General features: G+C 35.9%; 2 protein-coding genes across 2 annotated transcripts in view; one reads left to right on the top strand and one right to left on the bottom strand.

Annotated features, from left to right (window-relative positions):
- LOC136848193 (transient receptor potential channel pyrexia-like) overlaps positions 1–12,777 on the top strand; it is a 16,499-nt gene extending 3,722 nt beyond the window's left edge. The window contains exons 3-4 of the mRNA XM_067120506.1: positions 7,727–7,869; positions 8,668–12,777. Coding sequence (XP_066976607.1) covers positions 7,727–7,869; positions 8,668–10,980 — 2,456 coding nt within the window. The 3' untranslated portion in view covers positions 10,981–12,777. The remainder of the gene's footprint in view (positions 1–7,726; positions 7,870–8,667) is intronic.
- LOC136848195 (sericin-2-like) overlaps positions 1–13,482 on the bottom strand; it is a 66,372-nt gene extending 52,890 nt beyond the window's left edge. The window contains exon 1 of the mRNA XM_067120507.1: positions 13,343–13,482. The gene's annotated coding sequence lies outside the window, so the exon portion shown is untranslated. The remainder of the gene's footprint in view (positions 1–13,342) is intronic.
- Between the last annotated feature and the right edge of the window lie 1,542 nt (positions 13,483–15,024).

The raw sequence follows: 15,024 nt of genomic DNA, 5'->3' as shown, positions 1-15,024 counted from the left end.
GCTTCCAAAGAGTGTGGTACTCATTAGGAAGTAAGAGAAGGTAAAGGGCAATACAGAAAGAAGAGATCTCACTCATTAAAAAAGAAAAAAATAAATAAATAGATAAAAATGTATCAAAATGCACGGAGAACAGCACTAGGGTAGCAATTCATTGCATCTTCGCTTGAACTTTTGAAGTGCCCAGTGCATGAAAAGTTAAGTATACCTTGGTTTAACCAGACCACTGAGCTGATTAACAGCCCTCCTAGGGCTGGCCCGAAGGATTAGACTTATTTTACGTGGCTAAGAACCAATTGGTTACCTAGCAACGGGACCTACAACTTATTGTGGAATCCGAACCACATTATACCGAGAAATAAATTTCTATCACCAGAATAAATTCCTCTAATTCTTCATTGGCCGGCTGGAGAATCGAACGCGGGCCTAGGAGAGTGCTAGCCGAGTACGATATCGACCCATCCAATGAGGAACTTCTGAGTGCATGGCATCCTTAGGGAGAACTGTTCCACAGTCTAACAGTGAGAGGAATTGAAGGTCGATCAATTTGGCTTGGATGGAAAAAAACGGCCTTTTGTAGTGATTTATCTATAAAATGGATAATTAAGCTTAAATAGTAGAGATGAACGTTTTATCATTAGTAGAAGGGGGTCAGATTTACGAAGTAATGAGCCTAACAAAATAGCAGGAACAAGCTTAGAATTACTGTGAATACGAGGAAAAAAAATTAAAATGGAGTCTCTAGTGTTGTGTAAGGTAGTAATTTTAGAAACATCGTCCCGTATAATGAATAAAAGGTTGCATTAAGCTTAATACGAAGTTATGAACTGACATTAGGAGATGTGGCCACATCTACACGATAACCCACCTTAGGTCAAGGTTTTGTGAATCAAATCTAGGAAAAGCGGCAACGTCTCAAACGTACTACATGTTCGTAGCCATTTTGGTTTGACTGATGTCTTAGACTGCTTGAGAGTTAAATACCTTGCTTGTTGCCTGAAGTCTAGGTATCTGTGCTTGTATGCAATATTCTTTAAATTAAGCTTGTTTTTTAAACTCTTCACTTTATTTCCTATAATTAATTTTAACGATGTTACTTACCTAAAGGAGGTAAGTTATAGTTAACTTTGGTGTGTCTCAATGCTTGCACAATAATTATTGCAAAACTGGCTCTTTATGTCTTTTTCATTTGCCTAATTTTACTAACGCTTCATTTTGCTTCTAGACATTTTCAGTTTTGTGAACGCTATTAAAATTCTTTTCCCCTTCTTTTTTTTTAACTTGACGGAAACTGGCGTTGATCACTGGCCGAAATTTATAAGTGACCCTCTGGCAGTTGTCAAAAGACCTGAGGTGAACAGTCATTTATGGAAAGTACTGATTGAAATGACGGTCATTTATGGAAAATATTGATTGAAATGACGGTCATTTATGGAAAATATTGATTGAAATGACGGTCATTTATGGAAAATATTGATTGAAATGATGGTCATTTATGGAAAATATTGATTGAAATGACGGTCATTTATGGAAAATATTGATTGAAATGACGGTTATGGAAAATATTGATTGAAATGATGGTCATTTATGGAAAATATTGATTGAAATGACAGTTATTTATGGAAAATATTGATTGAAATGACGGTCATTTATGGAAAATATTGATTGAAATGACAGTCATTTATGGACAATATTGATTGAAATGATGGTCATTTATGGAAAATATTGATTGAAATGATGGTTATTTATGGAAAATATTGATTGAAATGACGGTCATTTATGGAAAGTACTGATTGAAATGGAAAGTACTGATTGAAATGACGGTCATTTATGGAAAGTACTGATTGAAATGACGGTCATTTATGGAAAGTACTTATTGAAATGACGGTCATTTATGGAAAGTACTGATTGAAATGACGGTCATTTATGGAAAGTACTGATTGAAATGACGGTCATTTATGGAAAATATTGATTAAAATGACGGTCATTTATGGAAAGTACTGATTGAAATGACGGTCATTTATGGAAAGTACTGATTGAAATGACAGTCATTTATGGAAAGTACTGATTGAAATGATGGTCATTTATGGAAAATATTGATTGAAATGACGGTCATTTATGGAAAATATTGATTGAAATGACGGTCATTTATGGAAAATATTGATTGAAATGACGGTCATTTATGGAAAATATTGATTGAAATGACGGTCATTTATGGAAAATATTGATTGAAATGACGGTCATTTATGGAAAATATTGAAATGACAGTCATTTATGGAAAATATTGATTGAAATGACAGTCATTTATGGAAAATATTGATTGAAATGACGGTCATTTATGGAAAATATTGATTGAAATGACGGTCATTTATGGAAAATATTGATTGAAACGACAGTTATTTATGGAACATATTGATTGAAACGATGGTCATTTATGGAAAATATTGACACAACGGTCACTTCTGAGAAACAATGATTGAGACGACAGTCATTAGTGGAAAACTGAACCAACAGGATGGTTTTTTTATGGAAAACATTGATTTAGATGGTGGTCATTCATGGAAAATATTGATTGAGATAATGGTCATTCCTGAAAACACTGATTTAGACAACAGTCACTCATGGGAAACATTGAGATAATGGTCATTCAAGGAAAATATTGATTGAGATAATGGTCATTCAAGGAAAACATTGATTGAGATAAGGGTCATTCAAGGAAAACACTGATTTAGACAACAGTCACTCATGGGAAACATTGATTTGATTTAGACGACAGTCGTTCATGGAAAACATTGATTGAGATAATGGTCATTCATGGAAAACATTGATTGAGATAATGGTCATTCATGGGAAACATTGATTTGATTTAGATGACGGTTGTTCATGGAAAACATTGATTGAGATAATGGTCATTCATGGAAAACATTGATGAAGATAACGGTCATTCATTGAAAACATTGATTTAGACAACAGTCACTCATGGGAAACATTGATTTAGACGACGGTCATTCATGGAAAACATTGACTGAGATAATGGTCATTCATTGAAAACAATAAGATAATGGTCATTCATGGAAAACACTGATTTAGGCAACAGTCACTCATGGGAAACATTGACATCATGGTCATTAGTGGAAAAAGATTAGTTTAGACTATGGTCACTCATGGGAAACATTGAGATAATGGTCATTCATGGAAAACATTGATTGAGATAATGGTCATTTGTGGAAAACACTGATTTAGACAACAGCCATTCATGGAAAACATCGATTGAGACAATGGTCATTCATGGAAAACATTGATTATGATGACTATCATTCATGGAAAACACTGATTGAGATAATGGTCATTCATGGAAAACATCAATTGAGATTAATGGTCATTCATGGAAAACATTGATTTAGACGATGGTCACTCATGGAAAACATTGATTTAGATGACAGTCATTCATGGAAAACATTGATTGAGATGATGGTCATTCATGGAAAACATTGACTGAGACGACTGTCATTAGTGGAAAACTGAACTAAAAAGATGGTCAGTTATGGAAAACATTGATTTAGACGACAGTTATTTATAGAAAAACATTGATTCAGACGACGGTCATGAGTAGAAAACTGACGCAAGAAAGTTATTTATGGAAAACATTGCTATAGATGGTGGTCATTTATGGAAAACATTGATTGAGATGACAGTCATTAGTGGAAAACTGAACCCAGGAGATGGTCATTTATGAAAAACACTGATTGAAACAACAGTCATTTAAGGAAAAACATTGAGACAATGGTCATTTAGGAAAACATTAACTGAGATGATGGTCATTTATGGAAAAAATTACTGAGACAACGTTCATTCCTGGAAAACACTGATTGAGACAACGGTCATTCATGAAAAACATTGATTGAGGCAATGGTCATTCACAGATAACATTGATTGAGACAACATTCAGTTATTGAGACAATGGTCATTCAAGAAAAACATTAATTGAGATATTGGTCATTCATGGAAAACATTGATTGAGACGACGGTCATTCACAGAAAACATTGAGACAATGGTCATTCATATAAAACACTGATTGAAATGGTCATTTGAGGAAAACATTGAGACAATGGTCTTTTAAGGAAAACATTGATTAAGACGACAGTCATTTAAGGAAAACATTGATTGAGACAACTGTCATTTAAGGAAACATTAACTAAGACAATGGTCATTCATGGAAAACATTGAGACGACAGTCATTCATGTAAAACATTGAGATGACGGTCATTCATGGAAAACATTGATTAAGGCAATGTTCATTTATTGATTGGGACAACAGTCATTCATGAAAAACACTGACTGAGATGACATGCATTCATGGAAAACACTGATTGAGACAAAGGTCATTCATGGAAAACATTGATTGAGACGATGGTCATTCATGGAAAGCCATTGATTGAAACGATGGTCATTCATGGAAAACATTGAATGAGACAATAGTCATTCATGGAAAACATTGATTGAGATGATGATCATTCATAGAAAACATGGATTGAGACAATAGTCTTTCATAGAAAACACTGATTGAGATGATGGTCATTTGAGGAAAACACTGACACAACGCTCTTTTACGGAAAACATCAGTCGAGACGATGATCATTTAAGGAAAACATTGATTGAGACAACTGTCATTTAAGGAAAACACTGACTGAGATGACATTCATTCATGGAAAACATTGACTGAGACAATGGTCATTTATGAAAACCATTGAGACAATGGTCATTTATAGAAAACATTGATTGAGAAGATGGTCATTCAAGGAAAACATTGATTGAGACGACAGTCATTCATAGAAAACATTGATTGAGACATCGGTCATTCATGAAAAACATTGGTTGAGACGAGGGTCACTCATAGAAAACATTGATTGAGATGACGGTCATTCACAGAAAGCATTGATTGAGACAACGGTCATTTATGGAAAACAGTGAGTGAGACAATGGTCATTCATAGAAAACACTTATTGAGACGATGGTCATTCATGGAAAACACTGATTGAGACTGATCATTCATAAAAAACACTGATTGAGATGATGGTCATTTAAGGAAAACATTGATTGAGATGCCGTCATTTAAGGAAAACACTGACTGAGACAACGGTCATTTAAGGAAAGCATTGATTGAGATGACAATCATTCATGGAAAACATCAGTTGAGACAACGGTCATATAAGGAAAACATTGATTGAGGCGATGGTCATTTAAGGAAAACTTTGACTGAGATGACGGTCATTTGTGGATACCCTTGTCGTTGACATTGCATGAATTGTCCCAGTGTGTAAGCAGCTGTCTAGGGTCAGAGGATAAAATATCTGCATTATGCTGCGTATTCAAAGGTAACTTTGGAAAACAAGTAGGATTTTTATCTCCATATTAGCTGTCTTTTAGTACTTGATCAGCAGTTGCATTTTTTTGTAAGTTGGAAAAGTAGACATTAATAAATTAGCTTTTATTTCAAGGTTTGAAATAACCTATTTGATATATTGCCTAAGTTTTCTAAATTAGTATACAGGCAGTCCCCAGTTAACGACGGGTCTGGCTTACGACATTCCGAGGTTACAATGCTTTTCAAATATAATCATCAGAAATTAATTCCCGGTTTATGATGCATGTTCCGGGGTTACAACACATCATACGCCGATCTGACGGAAGAAATATCGTTCTAAAATGGCAGAATAATCAAAATTTGGAGTTTTTTTTTATGAAAAACTCAATAAAAATGCAGTTTACATCGTTTTCAATACACCCAAATCATTAAAAGTAGGGTTTTCTTAGGATTTTTTATGATTTTCAACGATTTTTCGGTTTATGACGATTTTTAGTTTACGACACGGCGTAAAAACGGAACCCCCATCGTAAACCAGGGACTGCCTTAAAACTAATTTAAGTAGATTTTCTAATATACTAGCTATTCTATCTGTATTAGTTGTAACTAACTAAGCCAAATATCTAATATGTTGCCTATTGTTTGTTATTTGGTTGTAACTGCTATACGATATTTACTATATAAACAAGTTTGATGGTGCGTGCTATGCTGCGCTGCGCTGGGGCCCAGCGCTGCCTCCCATGTCTCCCCTACCCTCCTGATCCTCTACCTACCCTGCCCCACCTGGGGCAGACAAACAGGTTTGCAGGAGGAGGGTGGATGTGTCATGTCTTCCCTACCCTCCCGATCCCCTACTACCCAACCCCAACCCAGCTAGACAAACAAGTTTGCAGGAGATTGGATGTGTCATGTATCCCCTAACCTCCCGATCCCCTACCTACCCTGGACAAACAAGAGACATCCACTTGGATTTTAATATTATATATAGATATTTGATGGCAGAATAACTCGGAAACTAGTTGTTGATGATGACATCTCGAAGATATGAAAACCCGTCAGATAAAATGGATGTATGGATTATTTAAGTCAAAACTAATGAATAATTCTTCCAATTCACTGCTGGTCATTGGGCTAGTTTATGTGTAAATACTCATAAATTTAAAAATTTTCATTTGCTCTTCTTTCTTAGATTTCAAATAACCTTACAGGTGGTTGCAGTAGATTAGGTGTCAAGTCAGAGTATGTTAATGCTTGTTCAAGTGTACTCTCTTTATCTCTCTAATATACATATGCGTGTATGTTGTCAGCTGTGTGGAGCCATGGTTCCCACCCTTTTTAGCTCAAGTCCCCTTTTTGAATCTTTAAATTTTGTGGCCCCTCAGTCCCAAACATTATTATTGATAAAAAGTACTTCAGTTCTGTAACATCCTTCATGAAAAAATCAGTATCTACTAAATGCATATTTATGCTCTACTGTACTTCGAAATTTAGTTCAGCAACATGGATATAAAAATTCATTGCAACTGAAATCTAGTAGGCAACAGGATAGAATTTTTGTGACCCCCACCTTCCTAAAATCTTTTATGGCCTTCCTGAAATTTGCCTTGGCCCACTTCGGGCCACATTGCCCTAGGTTGGGAACCAATGATGTAGAAACCTAGATTTGAAACTGTATGTAACTGGTCTTCATTGTAGACTGCCCACTAATTACCAATAATTTTTTATTTCTTATGTCCTAACAGGGTTAGTCATAGATCAGATACCTGGACCTTAGTTTTGAAATTTATATGCAACTGACTATCATTATATTCAACCTATGCTTTTTACAAATTATTTTCCTGTGAACACTTTTTAAATATTTTTCAACTGTACAAGATTCCATTGATATCCATTTAATTCCATTGACACTGATTTAACAAATACTTTTACTGAAGATGCAGTGTCCACTTGTTGATTATTAATTTTATGACTATTTTCAATTGAACTTCATTTTTGAAAATTATAGCATAACTTAAGGTTCCCATCCATTTCTCCCAAATTATTTTTAGAAACTTTCATTCTCATTTAGTAGATGTACCTTATTAATGAAGAGAAAAGTTGACATCCTTCTTAAAAATTATATTCCCATACAAATAATGATCAGCTTATGTTTCATCTGGAGAGAAAACTTTATGAAAATTGTTAATGAAGCAATGACCTGAATTATACCATGGTCAAATGGGGTTGCCTATACCAGTGCAGCTGAATGATACTGAATTGAATTGAATATAGAATTTAGGCAGTTGATCTCAGCTTTTACACCAAATGAGTAATAAATTCATACTTTTTCCTACTTGAATTACAACTATTCACTCCTTTCACAGGTGACCCAAAGGCCTTACAGTTTGCCATGAGTCACCTGTCCAGCGCTGATTTGGACCGCTGTTATAAATACAGTGCAGACGATTTCTTCCGGACCTCGGCTTCAAGTCTACCCAAGGACATGCAAGATGATCTGCTCCGCAAGGTAAAATTTTTTCCTCCTATTTTTCTCCCACTTCTCCAACCAATACTTCATCAGTGCAACTGTGGGGCTTTCTCCTAGTTCCACCTTTAGATCCTTGTACTTCATCTCCTTTATTTTCTGGATCTCTTTATCTTGCTGTCCAACCACTCCTACTCCCTCTTTTCAGTCTTAAGCACAGAATGGCCAAAAGTGCCCTAGTACTTGGCTTGAAAGCCTAAATTTCACAAAATCAACTCTCTACTGGTGCCCCGTAGACTATAATTTTACGTTCTTTGTTTCCGAGTCGTTATTCAGTCTTAAATATGGATTAAAACAAGTACTGCACAGTCCTTATGTGCCCGCTGGGCTTAAAAATGTAATTTCCTGGAACCTTACTCTCTGAAATAACGTGCAGTGACCATATTTTCACTTTATTCACTTACTTGCTAGAAAAAAATTCATGTTAACCGGGAATTGTTCCTCAATATATATAATTAAATAAGCTTACCTGAGTACACAGTCTAAGCAAAGACAAAAGAGTTAACCTATAGTACAATTAACAAAGAAGGAACATTAAAGTTTTATCCAAACATTCATTACTAATGCTTCTACGGACAAATAGAAACTTAAATTTTGACTTCTATAGTTTTCATCAGAAGTGCAAAAACTGTCAATAAAATGAAGTATTTGGACTGTTTGTATGTGATGTATAAATCCACATTCATACATCATTAGTAATATTTGCAATTAGAGTATACCTATAAAGCTCACTTTAAACAGCACTAGAAAACAATACACCATCATTATTTCTTCTTTCAGACCAAGACAAAGATCTCCCCTCTCCATTATGTGACAATGCTGGGAAATAAAAAATGCCTTGAAATTCTGCTAGAAGGTGGCGCCAATCCCAACATCAAGAACAGCTTTGGCCAAACGCCCCTACATATATTACCAAGAGGTAGGTCAAGGAGCCCAGACAAGGATTTTGAGGGCTGCTTTGAAGCCATAATGTCTTGTCAGAACATAGACTCGAATCGACTTGATCTGTCTAATTCTACCCCATTTTTTGAGGCTAAAAAATATCAGTGGACCTTCATGATGCATCGACTGGAAATATCAGAAACAGACAGTTCAACTGACAAAAGAGTGTCCTTGATGAACTGTGATAAACTAACTGTTTTAGCTGACGCATTACTAAAAGAGCTTTTAAATGAGAACCTTGATGAATTCAGGAGTATACTACATGCTATGAAAACTCCTAGCGCAAAGAGGGTGTCAGTGTTGAACGAAAGCCATGGGAGCTATACACTGTTGCAGTATGCAAGCAAACGTGGATTGTTAGGGTTTGTGGATGAATTGTTAAAGCATGGTGCATCCCCAACGAAAAAGGATAACATCAACATCCTCTCTGCGGTCTTACTGGCCACCAAACACGGCCATCACAGGATTCTCAGGAGACTTGTGGACAGCATGACACAAGAAGATCTCATAAACGGTGCTCTGCAAGTAAGCAGCGAAGAACAGGAAACTCCACTACACATGGCAGTTATGTGCCACAATTCCCAGAGCAGTGATGACGTCAACTATTACCGGTGTCTGCAGATTCTCCTCGAACACAAGAGGTTCATCAATCTTGATGCAAAGAATGATGATGGCAACACAGCTCTACATTATGCTGCCCTCTGTCGAGACCTCCGTGCATTTCGCTATCTTCTCAACAGTGGTGCAGACTTCAACATTAGGAATATTGTTGGCCTAAGTCCACTGCATTATATAAAGAAGGAAAGTATGACACAAGTGTTAGATAATTTCATTTCAATTAACTCAAACGAAAAAATAATTGATAAGAATTTCTGGATTTCTCTTGATTATGGAATAATGAACAGGAGAAAAGCATCAAATGTACCACTAAATGTGTGCAGGAGTTCAACAAAACCAACTGAAATGGATTTCCTCTGTTTAGTCTCCGAAATATTTGAAGATTCAGACATCCTCTACCATCCCTTACTTGATATCTTTTTAAACATCAAGTGGCGAAATATCAGACGATATTTCTATGTTAATTTCATTATCCATTTTGCTTTTATTGTATTAATTATGGCTTACATAATAGCATATCATTGGCCCCAAAATACCACTGCTCATAACAACAGCACCAAAGTAGTGAATATCACTGAAACAAACAGTACCTTCGAAAGTAATGTCACGAAAAGCAGTGACTATCATCAGGACGTGCTAACTTCACGCAAGGTATTCATTGCGTTTTTGTTAATGGTTCTTATCCTATGGCAAATTGTACAGCTGCTCATTATGAAGTCTTGGAAAATCTACCTGCAAAACGTGAAGCGAATGAGTGAAGTTGTCACCATTGTTCTGACTATTGTCCTCCTTTTTGTTCCTTGTGCTCAAGGTATGAAAATGGGTGTGGCAGCTTGGGTTGTCGTGCTCACTTCCTTGGAATTCATTCTGCAGCTGGGCCAACTCCCATTATTTTCAGTGTACATAACCATGTTTAATACAGTTGCCTGGAACTTCTTAAAATTCATCTCCCTTTTTGCGAGCGTGCTTTTTGCCTTCAGTTTCAGTTTCTACATCCTCCTGTTCTCTTTCAGTGGAACATTTTCTTCTTTTACAGCATCCCTGCTGAAGATAGTTGTCATGACAACGGGAGAGCTCGAATATGGTGACTTGCCTATTTCAGATTCTGCCTCCCCAGAGGCATCGAAGCTGTTGCTGGCCCTCTTCATTTTCTTGGTTCTGTTAGTTCTGATGAATCTCCTCAATGGCCTCGCAATCAGTGACATCCAGGATATCCAAAGGAGAGCTGAAATTATCAGCCGCAGGAATCTCATTGCCAAAATGGATCAACTCGAAAAAGCATTTTACTGTAAGAACATCAGGAACCCAGTCAAGACTATTCTCGACTTTCTCTTCAACTTCACAAGGACCTTTCGACATTGCCTCCCACAGCATAAACTTCTGATCTACATCAGTAGAAACCCCATAGAATACTCCAATGGTAAGACACATGGAAAATTTATCTGCCATTGCCATTCCTACACTGTTCAAGACAAGAACTTGGAATCACTGAAGAGAATTGCCATGGACAAGAAAGAGAAGACGTACAGTTAATGCTATAAAAAATATACAAAATATAAACCTTATGCAGTAACAGAACTTGAAGACAATGTGTCTACTAAGAAATAATGCAACAAAAAACTGTTGGCAGATAGTACCTTCTTGATAGCATCTTCCTAAACTCTGTCGACTAATAATATAGCTGAAACTAAGCACTGTACACAAAAATTTTTTCTCAGTAATATCAGTGTAAAAAAAATATATTTGACCTTTGTAAGGTCATTCATTGAGCCCTTATAAGGTCAATGAAAACTTCTCAGATGGAAAAACATTTGTTGGTGCTTTGCACTGCTTATTTTATCTCAAATTATTTAAAACCCGCATAGCTTTGTTTGTCATACCTGTGCACTGTTATGTAATTCTGTAACCTGTGGATTTTAATGCATTCACATTGTAATTTAGTATCACTTTACAGAAAACTTGAATGTGTGTATGCTCATACTATACAAATGGTATAAAGTCACACAAAATCACTAACCTTCAACCAGCAGATTTTAAAATTTCATAAGTTGTAATTTGTCACCATAACAGTATTCTACTTTAAACATTTATTTCATGGGAGGTACAGTATGAGGAAATTTTTAAGGCAGCTAAAATTGTTGAACAAATTCTACCTAACACAAGTGCAGCATGCAAAACTCAAGTACAGCACTCATATTTAAAGTAAAAATAAAAAGAAATAACATTTTGGATATAAATCATTGCCTTCCATCATCTGATCATGCTGCTGACACTGCCACCAACTACATCTATGTTCTTTCCAATAACCTTTGTTCCAATGGGAGATCCTGTCACCAAGAAGAATTTTCTTGCTTCTTATTTTGCCCGACTATAATTTAATATTTCTGGTTACGATATTATGTACTTTTCCTCCGGATGAAGAAGATATACTTCAGGAGTATTCATATTCCATTTCTTCTGGAACCCAGTAAATTACCCTTGGTATGAGAAGCCTTCCATCTCTTCTTGCCTTCATTTGTCAAACCAAATGGAGACCTCATTCAGGCCCTAAGTAAATTCCTCAATATCTTTGTCTCCAGCTGACCAAGGCAATTGTGTTAAACCACAACTATTTCTGTCCCTTTTTAAGATGGAAACAAAACTTCAAGGAACTTAATGTGTGGCATTCACACTCTTAGAAAATGTAGTACTTAAGCTGGTCAGTAAGTGGATGAGAAAAGAATTTAGGGTAGTAGACTTGGTAAATGGATTTCCAAAAATAAAGAGCTCACTCGTCAAAAAGACTAAACACCTTTATCTACATGGGCCCAAGGAGGGTCGTAAGAGACATGATGGGATGAGGCAAAAATGTCAGCACCAGAGATAAGTTCAGGTTGAGAGACTGACTGAAGAGAGTACAGTTCTTGAACCAGCTAAGTGACTTGGACTATTTCCTGGGTTCCACAGAATAGAAAGGTAATTCCATGGTATGTGCATTCTTCATGTAAGGGAATTATTGTATCAAGGACAAGGATACTGGAGAAACCAGTGTAACTATGAAAATCCTGGCAACCTGAACAATAGTTTGCTACCACTGGGAAGATAGGTTCTTGACATGACCACAATCAGATTCTTTAAGGCAATGGTTTCATGGTTTGTAATTGCGTGAACACACATTTATACTAAATACAGTATGTATGAGTTTGTTGTAGATGTATTTTTAAAAAATGTGTGGGTTTGATTGTAAATGTCCATATAAAAAAATACCTGTTAAATCTGTACATATTTAGAGGTTATAGTATGGTAATTTAACTTTGTAACTTTTATATCGTATTAAATGTATTAGTGTTGTACTGCATTTACTTTACTTACCCCATGATAGATAATTTCAAATAGTTTGTTCTTGACAAGAGGCAACTGTCATGAACAAAAATTGTGCCTGTTAAAGTTTACCCACATCTCCAAGCCTATGTTCTAAATTCACATGTAGGTAGACTAAAAGCTTTGTTTTGTAAGCAAGTATACAGATGGTATGCATTTGTAAATATATTTGCAAAATTCGCAAAAAGATTTTTACACAAAATTCACTATTGAGAAGCTACCTAAAACATTGGAAAACTAATGTATCACTGGACCACGCAGATGCCAGCATATCTGCAAGATGAAATAAGTGTCTCTCTCCAAATTCAGAGTAGTCCATTTTACTTCAGTATCATATTCAAAATGAAGTATATGCTATTTACTTGTAATATGCCATAATCAAGTCATTACAAGGACCACGTAAGTTGACTTGAGTTTTATAACTTCATATATGAAAGGATTTTTCTGCTTATAACCAGTGAATTGTTGATAGATTCACTATAATTGCCGCCTTGAATACTACACAGGCAAAGAACAAGCATACCTGAACACATACCATACTTTTGTTCAGAGGAGAAAATTGTGTTACTGAGAGGAATACTTCATGAGGTATGGACATTCTTCTATGGACATCCTTCTATTTACTACATGGCTTGTTCTCCCAACCAGTTTCAGCAAAAAATGAAGACAGTTACCCTGCAACAGTATATGATAATATGACATCAAGGCTAAACACAATTCAATACTATAACTTTGGTAAATGGTACATGAAATTTCAGATTAACACGTGAAGAGGAAAAACACATTACCTGTCACATCAATAACAGAAAATAAAAGGCAAAACAGAGACAATACCATATGTAAATAAGTGTTTTTACATCATATGGACACATGGAGGTCAACCACACAAACTTGAGAAAATCTGCCCAGTATAAGGACTTACAGGCACATGGCTTATTTACAGTAAAAAGGGCGATTGCTTCTACAGTCTACCCGTCATCAGTGACTTGCAGTATACAGACACTACCCTATTTACAAACAAATGGGATCACAAATTAAAATTGTGTTCAGAGCACTCCCCTTTGGCCCCCCTCAAGTTTAAATTTGGTTCTGTGAGCCTATTCTGTACATACAGTACAGTGTATTGTGTTTTAGGATGAAAAAACATACGGTAGTGTATTAATTTTATATCATACTGTACTTAAATAGGCATCAAGAGTACAGTAACCAAGTTCCAAACAATTCAGTATACAAATGGCTGTCCAGAACATATCTCATTTGTCAGTAGGGTGGTGTCAGTACAGTATTCCTGAAATACTATGGTTCTCAGTATTCTCCTTAGAAATAGAACAAAAAAGACAGGAAACCAAAACACGTTTCCCACCAGCAGTATTTAGACATAAAAATTTGTAATGCCACACTGACTGAATCATGAAATGGTTGGGTATGAGGCTGAACTCCAGTAAAACAAAAACACTATTGATGAGCAGATCTAGTAGAGACTTCCCACCCCTTCCTCCCCTTCAGGTGGATGGAACTTTGCTGAATGTCTGAAGCTTTAACTATTCTAGGTGTAAATTTTGACTCACATATATCTTTTGAGAAACATCTAATGAAAGTTTCAGCAAATGGCGCATGGAACTTAGGTCTTGTTTGTAAGGCCTCATACATTTATAAGTGATAAAATCAGTACAAACTGTTGTAGGTCATTTGTACTTCCTTCATTGGAATATTGTTCTCTGGTGTGGATGTCTGCTTCTGCCAGAAATTTACCTCCTTCAGACAGGAGGTTTCTGTTTCCTAATAGCAGCAGTTATGACTTGGACCATCGACGGATGGTCTCTTGTTTGTCACTTTTTCATAAGTTGTATTTCAACGGAGATCTTTCCCATTCACAACTGATCCCTGATCCCCTTTATCTGCCGAGAGCAACCAGAGTCACTGAACAGCAGCAACAATATGCAGTAAATGTGCCTTAGTGTCGAACTTCTCAGTTCCAGAGGTCCTTTATTCCTTACACCATTGCACTATGGAACAGCCTCCCAGAGGACGTCATGCAGTTGGAACTTCAAAAGTTCAAGTGAAAATGAAAAGCATCACTACCCTAATACTACTCTTCTTGCATCTTAATACTTTTTTTTATCTATTTAACTATTTATTAATTCATTTTTTTTTCTTTTTTTTTAAGTGGGATCTCTTCTTTCTGTATTTCACTTTACTTCATTTTAATTCTTCCTA

Source organism: Macrobrachium rosenbergii, chromosome 18, assembly GCF_040412425.1.
Source record: "Macrobrachium rosenbergii isolate ZJJX-2024 chromosome 18, ASM4041242v1, whole genome shotgun sequence".
NCBI lineage: Eukaryota > Metazoa > Arthropoda > Malacostraca > Decapoda > Palaemonidae > Macrobrachium > Macrobrachium rosenbergii.
The sequence above is the reverse complement of the archived record's forward strand: the minus strand, read 5'-3'. Positions and strand labels throughout refer to the sequence as shown.